Raw genomic sequence first — 12,730 nt, forward strand, 5'->3', positions numbered from 1 at the left:
TGCAGGTAAAATGTGCCTGAGCTCTCTAACACAATTACTCTTGTATACAGCACCATGGACCTCGCAATCACTGTTTTATATCCCTTAAGTGCACTCTGCTGCAGCTCAAACTCACTGAAGCGTCTCCTCACTTATGCTCCTCATGCTCTACTTCACACAATGAGCAGAGACAGAAAAAAGGGAAAAATAAAAAGGGAAAAACGAAGGCAAAACCAAAAAAGTTCTCTCAGACAGTCCACAGGCTTGTAAAAGGACATTGTTACAACCATCTGTTTATTAGGCTGGTGAGTCACCAGACAAACACAGGGACGAATTCTGTCTCGAATTGCACAAGACATCATAAGTTTGCCACTTTTTTGATTGGACAGTGAACAGTTTAATTTGATAGGCTTAGATGTAGTGGCCAGTATTGTGCTGAACCCTGTGTTCTGCATTTATATCCAGCTGCACTTCAGTTTATTACCATATAAGCATTTACATATTTTTGAAAGCATTTACTTTTTTTGAGGTTATATAAAACACGTTTCATGTTGCTCAGGACACATTAGAAAACCAACAAGAAACCATTATGCTGTCAGCATACCTCAAAAATAAGAGAACTGAAAAAAGCAACAGGGCAGAACAGACAGTTTGTGATTCCACCCCGCTACAGATACAAAGCTATTTAGGTGAGCTGTGGGTCAAAACAATTACTTGCTATCACAGAATAAATACCTGATTTAATTCACACAGTAAAAAAAATTAAATTTTTTGTTACAATTCACATTTAATTGTAAATATGCACAAAAATGAATTTCAATTGACTTCAGTAGACATGAATAAAATGAAATCTTTACACGCATTTGGGAATCACGTGCATTCGTTTCGTTCTGTCTTTATACATAACTCAGAATTCTGTTGAACCCACTGCCATGATCACTTTGTTCGATCTGATTTTTCTGATTGAATATTTCCGATTCAGGCAACATAATCAACGTGTTACTGTTTTATTAATTTGATATAAATTATTAGAAAGAAAATCATGCATGCAAAAAAAAACCTTTTTCTTTCATGTAACTACAAAAATCTACTACAGTGGTACCATGTAACTCGACGTCCCCTAAGATCGAAATGTTTGAAACTCTACGCCCTAAGTCGAGAAAATTATACCCTTAAACTCGATGTGTGACTGCTACTTTGCTCAGCACTTGGCTTGAGTGATGCGGTAAAATGTAATTAAAGTGCAAAGATGAGACAAATCTGCATTTGTGTGAAATAACCGCCAAATTTACTCCACATGCGTCCACATGCATCTGTGTTTAGCTGGAGTTATCGCCTGTTTTACTTTTAAACTCGTGTTACAGCTCAGGGTGCTGAGAAATGAGCTTTTCTGAGAAAGTCTAAAACGCTTATCGTTAAAAGAAGCTTGATGTGACTTATTAAAAGAATGACATAGGGACACTAAACCTCTCTTAATTATTACTGCTCATAAGTTCTCTCCACTAATGAAATTCCTTGCTTATTGTTTTAGTACAAAAAGTCACGTTAGGCTTTGTGCACCGCTACACTCCATAGGAAATAACGGCACAGCAGCGCAAAAGCAATTTTGCTGCTTCTCATGTGAATGCGTTCCTACTGAACTCATTAAAGGAAACGGTTTTCCAAGATCAAGCATCTCCATGATTAAGAAGCATAAGAAAACAATTCAGAAGTAAGGGTAAAGTGCAGGTTTATTGTGTTTTTTTTAATTGTATTTCAGTGTTTTTATATTATGTTTGTGTTATTTTCAGTGTACAAGTGTCAAAAACAACCCCCATTATTGTACATAAGCCTAAAATATATGTAGTTTCACGGGACCATGGAACGGATTAACAGGTTTCCCATACATCCTTATGAGGGGAAAAACCTTGAAACTCAACGCCACTCCCAGAACGTCGAGTTTCAAAGTACCACTGTACTAAGACCATTTCATCTAGTATAAACCAGACTTGCGTGTGCATGTGTGTGTGTTCCTTACGTTGTTTTCGCGAGCGTTCTCGGAGTTATAGAGGAAAGTACCGAAGCGACAGCTGTACAGGTGATCCAAGATTGTTAGCAGTAGGCGTTCATTAAATTCAAAAGCTGTTGGAAACTGTAGAAAGAGTAAAAAGGACATCAGTCTCAAATATGCTCCAGTTTACTAAAGACACAGTTACTGAATTGAGATTTATAATCAGGAGTTTAATATTAAGCAAAGTAGTAATAATAATAATGATTATTATTTTGCTAGTGTCTGGCAGTTCTAATTACAGTTATTTTTATGGGCTACCATATCTAATAATATCATGTAGCAGTATAGTACAAAACAGGTCTAGGCTGTTTGTTACCTGTCTGGTCATCTGCCACACACAATCGATGAACTGCACGAATATGGGTGACCTGTCCTGATCTGCGTGGTTTTTGTCTCCGTGGCCAATTCTCTGCACGTGAACACATCCACAAACACAAAAAAGTTATGGTAGAGCAATCATAAAGTCATCACCTTAGAGTTTTACACTGAATCTTGTGTCCAAATATGGACCGCAGTACATTTCACCTTTTACTTGAGTTTATTTATAGGACACTAGGTAAAAAATGCAAGGTTTTGTACCAACCGAGGCAAACTTGTGTCCGAAACCGATCCACTCTTTTTCCAGCAGCACCTGAAAGCCCTCAAGTGTGCGATAATACGAATCAAGCATCAGCATGGCCAGAGAGGTAAGCTGAGCCGTGCGGTCCCAGCCGTCGCTGCAGTGCACCACCACCGAGTTTCCAGAACACACCTTATCCGCTACCTGAATCGCTCCTGACAATACCAGCTACAGTGAAAGTAAAACACAAGGAGGTGAGATTACACTGAATTTACTCTAGTTGTATCTACTTATCATGGACAGTGGTAGCCTAGTGGGTAGAGCTTTGGGCTATCAATTGAAAGGTTGAGAGTTTGAATCCCAGCTCTGCCATGCAGCCACTGTTGGGCCCTTGAGCAAGGATCAGCGCTTTGACCCCAGCATTAAAAAAACAAACAAGCTGGTATATACAGGGGTTGGACAAAATAACTGAAACACCTGGTTTTAGACCACAATAATGTATTAGTATGGTGTAGGGCCTCCTTTTGGGGCCAATACAGCGTCAATTCGTCTTGGAAATGACATATACAAGTCCTGCACAGTGGTCAGAGGGATTTTAAGCCATTCTTCTTGCAGGATAGTGGCCAGGTCACTACGTGATGCTGGTGGAGGAAAACGTTTCTCCAAAACACCCCAAAGTGGCTCAATAATATTTAGATCTGGTGACTGTGCAGGCCATGGGAGATGTTCAACTTCACTTTCATGTTCATCAAACCAATCTTTCACCAGTCTTGCTGTGTGTATTGGTGCATTGTCATCCTGATACACGGCACCGCCATTGGATGCACATGGTCCTCCAGAATGGTTCGGTAGTCCTTGGCAGTGACGCGCCCATCTAGCACAAGTATTGGGCCAAGGGAATGCCATGATATGGCAGCCCAAACCATCACTGATCCACCCCCATGCTTCACTCTGGGCATGCAACAGTCTGGGTGGTACGCTTCTTTGGGGCTTCTCCACACCGTAACTCTCCCGGATGTGGGGAAAACAGTAAAGGTGGACTCATCAGAGAACAATACATGTTTCACATTGTCCACAGCCCAAGATTTGCGCTCCTTGCACCATTGAAACTGACGTTTGGCATTGGCACAAGTGACCAAAGGTTTGGCTATAGCAGCCCGGCCGTGTATATTGACCCTGTGGAGCTCCCGACGGACAGTTCTGGTAGAAACAGGAGAGTTGAGGTGCACATTTAATTCTGCCGTGATTTGGGCAGCCGTGGTTTTATGTTTTTTGGATACAATCCGGGTTAGCACCCGAACATCCCTTTCAGACAGCTTCCTCTTGCGTCCACAGTTAATCCTGTTGGATGTGGTTTGTCCTTCTTGGTGGTATGCTGACATTACCCTGGATACCGTGGCTCTTGATACATCACAAAGACTTGCTGTCTTGGTCACAGATGCGCCAGCAAGACGTGCACCAACAATTTGTCCTCTTTTGAACTCTGGTATGTCACCCATAATGTTGTGTGCATTGCAATTTTTTGAGCAAAACTGTGCTCTTACCCTGCTAATTGAACCTTCACACTCTGCTCTTACTGGTGCAATGTGCAATTAATGAAGATTGGCCACCAGACTGGTCCAATTTAGCCATGAAACCTCCCACACTAAAATGACAGGTGTTTCAGTTTCATTGTCCAACCCCTGTATATGCGAAGAAAGAATTTCATTGTACTGTACACCTGTATATGTATATATGACAAATAAAGGCATTATTATTATTATATTATTATGCTTTACCTTAATGTGCTCCAGCCAGTGAGTGGACTCCAGGCTGGAGAGCCAGTGTGACTCCTCAACATTGGGATATACAATATCCTTCAGTTTCTTCAGTGACTCCCTCATCACGTGGATGTTGTGGATATCCAGGAAGACCAGTTCTGCATTCTGATAAGCATCATCACCCTCATAGCCTCCTCCGGTGGCCTAGAGCATAAGAAGTAAGGGTCAACAGACAGAACTTGCATTCCACAGTTAAAAGGAGCATAACATGCTTACCAAGACTGCACACATATGAACATAGCAGAGTGAGTAGAATTAATAAATCAGTACAGCCCTTATCCTTCAGTCAGTAGAGTTAAATAGGGTCATGTGCTACACCAGCTCTAGATTAGCATTTCCCCACATCATCATTTTCGCATCAGGCACTTTGTGCTCTTGCTAAACACTCAAAGCACACAATATTTGCTCTATTTGTTTACTCAACTCTACCTCTTCTGTTATGTCTCTTGACATGATGAGTAACCAGTCAAACAGACTAAACATACACCCCTACGAACAGCACACAGAAATGCATACGTATGTTTAATGGATCAGTACATGGGTCAAATATGGATTATGATGATTTAGTGGATTCATCAGATTAAAGATTATGATTTTGAGCCAAAGGCAATAAAGCAAGATGCAGCAAAGCAATGATTTAACAATTTTTTTATTAATGAAATATCTATCTATCTATCTATCTATCTATCTATTTATATCTATATGTATATGTATATTCTTTATTAAAGTCAGCTCAATAATGCTACAATTATTCAGCCTAATTTAAAGGTGTACTGGTCAATGCTGTTGATCAATATTACAAAAATGTGGGAACATCTGAGGAATATACACCAATGCCCCAAAACATTAGGACCACGTACAAAATATTTTGCATGGCAGGGAGGTATTAAATATATTAAATGATGGGTTAATGGTAGTTACTACGGGGCTAGTTAAGGCCCTACCTAAGTTAAGGCCCTACCTAATTCACAGCTGTGAAAATCGCGTCACGGACTGATTTATTAAGGCCCTTCTCACAGTGTATGTGTTGAATGCAGCAGGTATTTCAAAACCTAAGTGACTGATAAAAAACTAATTGTTGTGACCAGACGCCTTTTACAAGTGCTTACAGGCAGCTGTGGCGTGTACCCACCGAGGTGGTCTGAGGAGGCACAAGCCATAACCCATCAAAAGGTTGTTGAGCAGCAAACTAGCTTTTTATTGGTTGCCGCTGAGCTCAGATTGACCCAATTTGCTGCTGACCTTTTGAAACTGCCATCAATAAGGCTTTTTTAAGCCGTCACAAAAGAAGCACGGACATGGCAAGAAGAGACAGATTCTCACTGCTTTACAAAACCCTGAACCATGGCATTGTGGGGAAAATATAGCATGGCAACTAGTGATTTGTGTAATAGGGAGACAGGTGTCAGGTCAGTCAGGTGCCTACACAGACACACAATTGGCTGTGTGTCTGTAGCTGGAAGGGATAATGGCAAGGTCCTCGTCACAGGGGCAACTAGGACCTCTGCTGACTGGTTGAGGTGTCTGCAGCTGATCATAAATAACAATGTGTGGTCCCCATCCCAGGTAAGTGAAAAGAAGATATCTGCAGCCACCCGCGTTTTGGAGGAAGCGCCACCTTGATCGCTGGTGGCAGCAGCGACAAGAAATAAGCTCCAATTGCACATGACTGGATTGATTGAAAAATGGGAAAAACAAGTAAATAAAAGATTTACATGCTCACCTTATTGGCCACAGCATTAACGCTAGGCCTGGCATCAAAGATGGTAAGTTTGGGAGTGCTGTTAGTTTCACGAATGACCTCGAGGTAGCGCTCGTCATCTTTGTTGCGCTTGCCACTCATTCCAACCAGAGGCTGACTGCAGCGCATAATCACCGACTGCTTCTCCCTATGGATCCATGATAACACCTGCACACACCACACATTCACACTTTCCAATACAGTAAAAGGAGCAGCTACAGAACTGTATTTATTGAGGCTATGCATGGATGGCTGTTTACGGCTGGGATACACACTGGTAGTAAGCTGTACACTTACTGGAATACGACAGCGGGAACGGAATGTGGCCACACGCCGCAAATCTTCATCCGAGGCTTTGAATGGGACCACCAGTATGGTGGGATAGGTATCACATAATTCATAGGATGAGTTGATGAAGGAAATCCTCCACCTTTCGTTAGGTAGACCCTGAAGAGGCAAAATAAGATTTAGGACACCTGATTAATTGTTCTTTTTAAAATCATGTCTCCGATAAGCAATTATTTATTTTAAATTAGAGTTTAGTTTTACTTTATTGTTCTGATGCTTTATGTTCATAAAAGCATTACATTTTTCATTTCCATCAACTGCTATATCTAAGTCAGGATAACGGCGGGTCTAGTTTTAATGGGAAACACTGGGCGCATGGCCTGGACAGGGTGCCAATACATCACAGGGCTTTGACTGCACTCTTCTCAGACATAGTCAATCAATCATTATGGGTAGATGCCCAGCAGGCCATCAGCACCACTGAGATTTGCTTGTTTGTTTAATTCTTAATGTCATGTCAGCTGCTATGGCTTTTATCATGGCTGAATAATAGATTCAGTGTTGAACATCAAAATAGGGGGCTAATTTGCTTTCATTACTTGTATGTATAGTGGTTAGAGTGTTTGTGTGACTATGAGGGTGTAGAGTTTTTTTTTCTTCTTTTCATAACGTATATGGCGTTTTTAAAGTGTTAGTGCTTCAAAGATTGGGTTTTTTTTTGGGGGGGGGGGGGGGGGGGGGGGTATGTATGGGTGAGTTTGTGTGTCCTATGCGCCACCTTGTGTAGACAATTTGTTTCCATTGTTTTTTTGGGGTATTGAGCTTCATGCGCTTTTATGGTAGGGTGGATCACTGAGATTTGAACCTGGATCTCAGCAGGAGTGGTCTGAGTGCTATGACTAAAATAAATAAATAAATGTAAGAAACTTATGAATGTATACTAGGCTAAAAAGTGACCTCAAAGGGTTGTGCTGCTGTAATCTTGGGAAATATTTGTGATCAGAATGATCATGTGACACAGTATTATAAAACTGACTACAAACTGCTACATAACACCCAGCTACTGGCTTCTTATTTACATAAAGTAAAAATCCAAATTTACATACAACTATTAGATACATGTGTCATGGCAGCCTGGAGCCATAAGTCTAAATAATCCAGCTTTTCTGAGCCAAACTTGCTTCTTACCTGACGCCTGTACTCGTCCATGGGCTTGTAAACACCATAACCATTCTCCTCGAACTTTTCTTGACTCAAAAATGCAAACAGTCGCTAGAACGGGAAAAATACAAGAGACAGACATAAACAGATAATCAAACAAAATACAGCAGACAACAGCAGATCATGTTGTTACCCTGGCAACTAAAGTAATGTAAGACTAGCCATGTAAGCTATCAGCTTATTCCAAAACCAAGTGCATTCATACGAAATGTGCTGAGCAGAAGATTTAAAAGAGCTTAAAAGGGGATGATTTTTAGCTGTAAGGGACTTTTGTGTAGTAAAGACTAAACCCATAGTGACACAAAGCTTGTCTGTTTAATTCATGGTTCAGCAGCTTCAAATTAATGGCACACCAGTTTATTTTGTGGTTCCTGGATCAAATCTAAACATCAGGACATGTTCTGTTTAGGTAATACTTAGTGTTTTCTTTTAACCAGTCCTGTCCACTCTTTCCTGCGCTTTATAATGAGTTCAGTCAAAATAGCCATATTTATATAGGCACAGATAGATCAGCAGCTTTTCATGATAATGATGTTATTATCATATTAACTAATATAGAGTTAGTAGGTCGGACCACAAAGTTAATGCAATTATAGAACCTTCTGCATTATGTCAGAATATATCTGTGTGATTATGCCACTTTTATAATAAACATGTTTATTACATCTTAAAGTACAATAAACATATAGAGCAAGAAAACCTCACAGGTTTAGTATTGGAATGAAAATATATACAGTGTATCACAAAAGTGAGTACACCCCTCACATTTCTGCAAATATTTAAGTATATCTTTTCATGGGACAACACTGACAAAATGACACTTTGACACAATGAAAAGTAGTCTGTGTGCAGCTTATATAACAGTGTAAATTTATTCTTCCCTCAAAATAACTCAATATACAGCCATTAATGTCTAAACCACCGGCAACAAAAGTGAGTACACCCCTTAGTGAAAGTTCCTGAAGTGTCAATATTTTGTGTGGCCACCATTATTTCCCAGAACTGCCTTAACTCTCCTGGGCATGGAGTTTACCAGAGCTTCACAGGTTGCCACTGGAATGCTTTTCCACTCCTCCATGACGACATCACGGAGCTGGCGGATATTCGAGACTTTGCGCTCCTCCACCTTCCGCTTGAGGATGCCCCAAAGATGTTCTATTGGGTTTAGGTCTGGAGACATGCTTGGCCAGTCCATCACCTTTACCCTCAGCCTCTTCAATAAAGCAGTGGTCGTCTTAGAGGTGTGTTTGGGGTCATTATCATGCTGGAACACTGCCCTGCGACCCAGTTTCCGGAGGGAGGGGATCATGCTCTGCTCAGTATTTCACAGTACATATTGGAGTTCATGTGTCCTTCAATGAAATGTAACTCCCCAACACCTGCTGCACTCATGCAGCCCCAGACCATGGCATTCCCACCACCATGCTTGACTGTAGGCATGACACACTTATCTTTGTACTCCTCACCTGATTGCCGCCACACATGCTTGAGACCATCTGAACCAAACAAATTAATCTTGGTCTCATCAGACCATAGGACATGGTTCCAGTAATCCATGTCCTTTGTTGACATGTCTTCAGCAAACTGTTTGCGGGCTTTCTTGTGTAGAGACTTCAGAAGAGGCTTCCTTCTGGGGTGACAGCCATGCAGACCAATTTAATGTAGTGTGCGGCGTATGGTCTGAGCACTGACAGGCTGACCCCCCACCTTTTCAATCTCTGCAGCAATGCTGACAGCACTCCTGCGCCTATCTTTCAAAGACAGCAGTTGGATGTGATGCTGAGCACGTGCACTCAGCTTCTTTGGACGACCAACGCGAGGTCTGTTCTGAGTGGACCCTGCTCTTTTAAAACGCTGGATGATCTTGGCCACTGTGCTGCAGCTCAGTTTCAGGGTGTTGGCAATCTTCTTGTAGCCTTGGCCATCTTCATGTAGCGCAACAATTCGTCTTTTAAGATCCTCAGAGAGTTCTTTGCCATGAGGTGCCATGTTGGAACTTTCAGTGACCAGTATGAGAGAGTGTGAGCGCTGTACTACTAAATTGAACACACCTGCTCCCTATGCACACCTGAGACCTAGTAACACTAACAAATCACATGACATTTTGGAGGGAAAATGACAAGCAGTGCTCAATTTGGACATTTAGGGGTGTAGTCTCTTAGGGGTGTACTCACTTTTGTTGCCGGTGGTTTAGACATTAATGGCTGTATATTGAGTTATTTTGAGGGAAGAATAAATTTACACTGTTATATAAGCTGCACACAGACTACTTTTCATTGTGTCAAAGTGTCATTTTGTCAGTGTTGTCCCATGAAAAGATATACTTAAATATCTGCAGAAATGTGAGGGGTGTACTCACTTTTGTGATACACTGTATATTTATAGTAGAATAAGCTTGGATCAGTCAGGACACTTAATAAAATAGTATTTCAGTGGGTATTGAACTGACCATTCCATGAGAAAGAGGAAAAGCATATTTAAACAGCTCCCCGAAAATGTCCCTTCGACTGTGGCCTTCCTGCTTCAGAGCAAACCGCAAGTTCCTCATGTCCTGCAGACACACACACACACACACACACACACAGACACACGGAATACCACCAGGATACTTACTTTAAAATGATACAGAACCCTAGATACATTATATATGGTACAATCATACACTAACACTTGTATTTAGCTATGATAAGACTGCTGATCCTACACAAACTAGTTTAATTCCAAATCATGTTTTCATGTTTATAAAGTTCTTTTGAAAGTTTTTTTGCATTCCCTGCCCTTTTCTTCAAAATTCAGACATTAACAATTCCCAGTTGCACTCGCAACCTATGGGGTTGCTGCCTAGCACACACCTTCTGCGACACGTTAAGCCGGCGACCAGGTACAACATAGGCTCTCAAGAACCTTTACATCTGCACTCCAATTTTAGGCATTTAAAAATACAATTGTAAATACATTCTATTTTTAATTAGGTGTAAAATTGGAATTGGGCTTTATACTGGTACCAGCCAAGCATGTGTTCACTTTCTTACTGTAAACACAGGATAATACTTTTATAAATAAAGAAAACCAGTTTATAAGGTATTTCATAAAGAGTTTTTCCACCACAAGACACAGTCTGTAAAATAAAGTCTCAATCCTAAACAGAGGAAATATATAAAATGTGAATGATTTGAAAATGAAGTGCTCTTAATACCCTGTAAAGCGTCTATAATTAGTATGTGATCTATGTAAGTGAACTGGAACTAAGCACTATGATGCAGGGCTATTAGGCAAAGACATTGACAACAAACAACCTTAAGTATTTTAAAATGAAGTCCCACCAAATGTATTGTATTTGGGCTTGTGTACGTGTTACACGTATACTGGCTTGTACAGTCCTGCTCACCATTATTGGCACCCCTTAAATTTTTGCATAACCTGTACAATATCTTTAGAAATGAATGAAAATAAATGAAAATGTACCAAATTTATATTATCAGGATTTTAAAATTGGAGGTTCAAAGTAATATAACAAAGAACATTGTTTTTCAGCTTACATGTTGTCATTTCAAATAAGAAACAGAAAAAAATGGAATGTGCAGTAATAAAGGCACCCCTCCTTAATATTTGGTTGCACCGCCTTTGGCAGTGATGACAGCCTCCAAACGTTTCTTGTAGCCATCTGTAAGCTTCTTGCATTTTATAGTGGGTATTTTCTCCCACTCTTCCTTTGCAGTTTGTTCAAGCTCTTGAATGTTTGCAGGGTTCTTTTTCCCAATGGCAGATTTCAGCTCACCCCACAGATTTTCAATGGGATTGAGATCAGGACTCACTGCTGACCATTTTAAAACAGTCAATTTTTTCCTTTTCAACCATTCCTGCATGCTTTTGGATGTGTGCTTTGGGTCTTTGTCTTGCTGGAGGACCCATGATCTTCGACTCAAACCGAATTTTCTTAAACTGGGAAGGACATTTCGCTCTAAAATCTCTTGGTAATTCTCAGATTTCATGATTCCTGTGATACGGTCAAGGCCTCCAGTACCAGACGCAGCAAAGCAGCCCCACAGCATTATGGATCCTCCACCATGCTTAACTGTAGGTAGGGTGTTATTTTCCTTATACGCTTCATTGCGCTGTCTGTAAACAAACTGTTGGTGTGCATTGCCAAAAAGCTCTATTTTTGTTTCATCTGTCCACAGAACATTTTCCCAGAAGGATTGTGGTTTGTCCAGATACTCTTTAGCAAAGATGAGTCGTTCCTTTTTATGCCTTTTCTTCAGCAATGGTTTCTTCATTGGCCTTCGCCCATAAAGCTCTGCTTGGTTTAGTGTGTGGCGTATAGTACTTGTTGAAACCATGAACCCAGACTGTTCCAGGTTGGCCTTCAGGTCTTTGGATGTTTGACATGGTGTTTTTTCCACCATTCGCACCAACCTTCGAAGACATCTCTCATCAATTTCCCTCTTCCTCCACGTCCAGGGAGGTTCTTGACAGTTCCATGCTTGGCAAACTTCTTAATAACATTGCGCACTGTTGAAATAGGGATACCAAGGTCTTTGGAGATGGCCTTATACCCTTTGGAGGTCTTGTGTTTGCTAATAATAGCACTTCTGATGTCCCCAGAAAGCTCCTTTGTCTGAACCAAAGGAACAGGGAATAACATGTGGCTTTTAAAAACACTGAAGTCATAATTCATTGGGTAATTCATGTCACATGGGCACTGACAATCTATCACAGGTGATTCTCATTTGTGATTTATCACAGGTGAGTCAAAATGTGTTTCCATACTGATTTATTGTAAAGGGTGCCAATACCAGTGCTACAGCCAGCTTTAGGTTTTTCTTTTTTTTCCCTCCCATTGTTTTTTGTTTTAAATGTTGTTTATCATTTGCTCTTTTGTATCAACACAAGTTCTCTGTAGAAAAAAGCTGTTACACTTGATTCATTTTTTTTTTCAGGAGATATTCCACATTATGTACTTAAACTTTATGGGTGCCAATAATGGTGAGCAGGACTGTACATGCCTAAAAAGGTTCTTTCCGTGTAAAGCCAGCATACGTGAATGTCACGAAGAGTTGTGGTAACACTGT

At 40.7% G+C, this 12,730-nt stretch overlaps 1 protein-coding gene across 1 annotated transcript in view; it reads right to left on the reverse strand.

Annotated features, from left to right (window-relative positions):
• mtm1 (myotubularin 1) overlaps window positions 1-12,730 on the reverse strand; it is a 43,323-nt gene that overhangs the window by 6,584 nt on the left and 24,009 nt on the right. The window contains exons 6-13 of the mRNA XM_062994179.1: window positions 10,108-10,209; window positions 7,626-7,709; window positions 6,447-6,596; window positions 6,132-6,317; window positions 4,367-4,552; window positions 2,613-2,816; window positions 2,346-2,438; window positions 1,997-2,110 (exon numbers count right to left, since the gene is read on the reverse strand). Coding sequence (XP_062850249.1) covers window positions 1,997-2,110; window positions 2,346-2,438; window positions 2,613-2,816; window positions 4,367-4,552; window positions 6,132-6,317; window positions 6,447-6,596; window positions 7,626-7,709; window positions 10,108-10,209 — 1,119 coding nt within the window. The remainder of the gene's footprint in view (window positions 1-1,996; window positions 2,111-2,345; window positions 2,439-2,612; window positions 2,817-4,366; window positions 4,553-6,131; window positions 6,318-6,446; window positions 6,597-7,625; window positions 7,710-10,107; window positions 10,210-12,730) is intronic.

This window comes from Trichomycterus rosablanca, chromosome 4 (assembly GCF_030014385.1).
Source record: "Trichomycterus rosablanca isolate fTriRos1 chromosome 4, fTriRos1.hap1, whole genome shotgun sequence".
Taxonomy (NCBI): domain Eukaryota; kingdom Metazoa; phylum Chordata; class Actinopteri; order Siluriformes; family Trichomycteridae; genus Trichomycterus; species Trichomycterus rosablanca.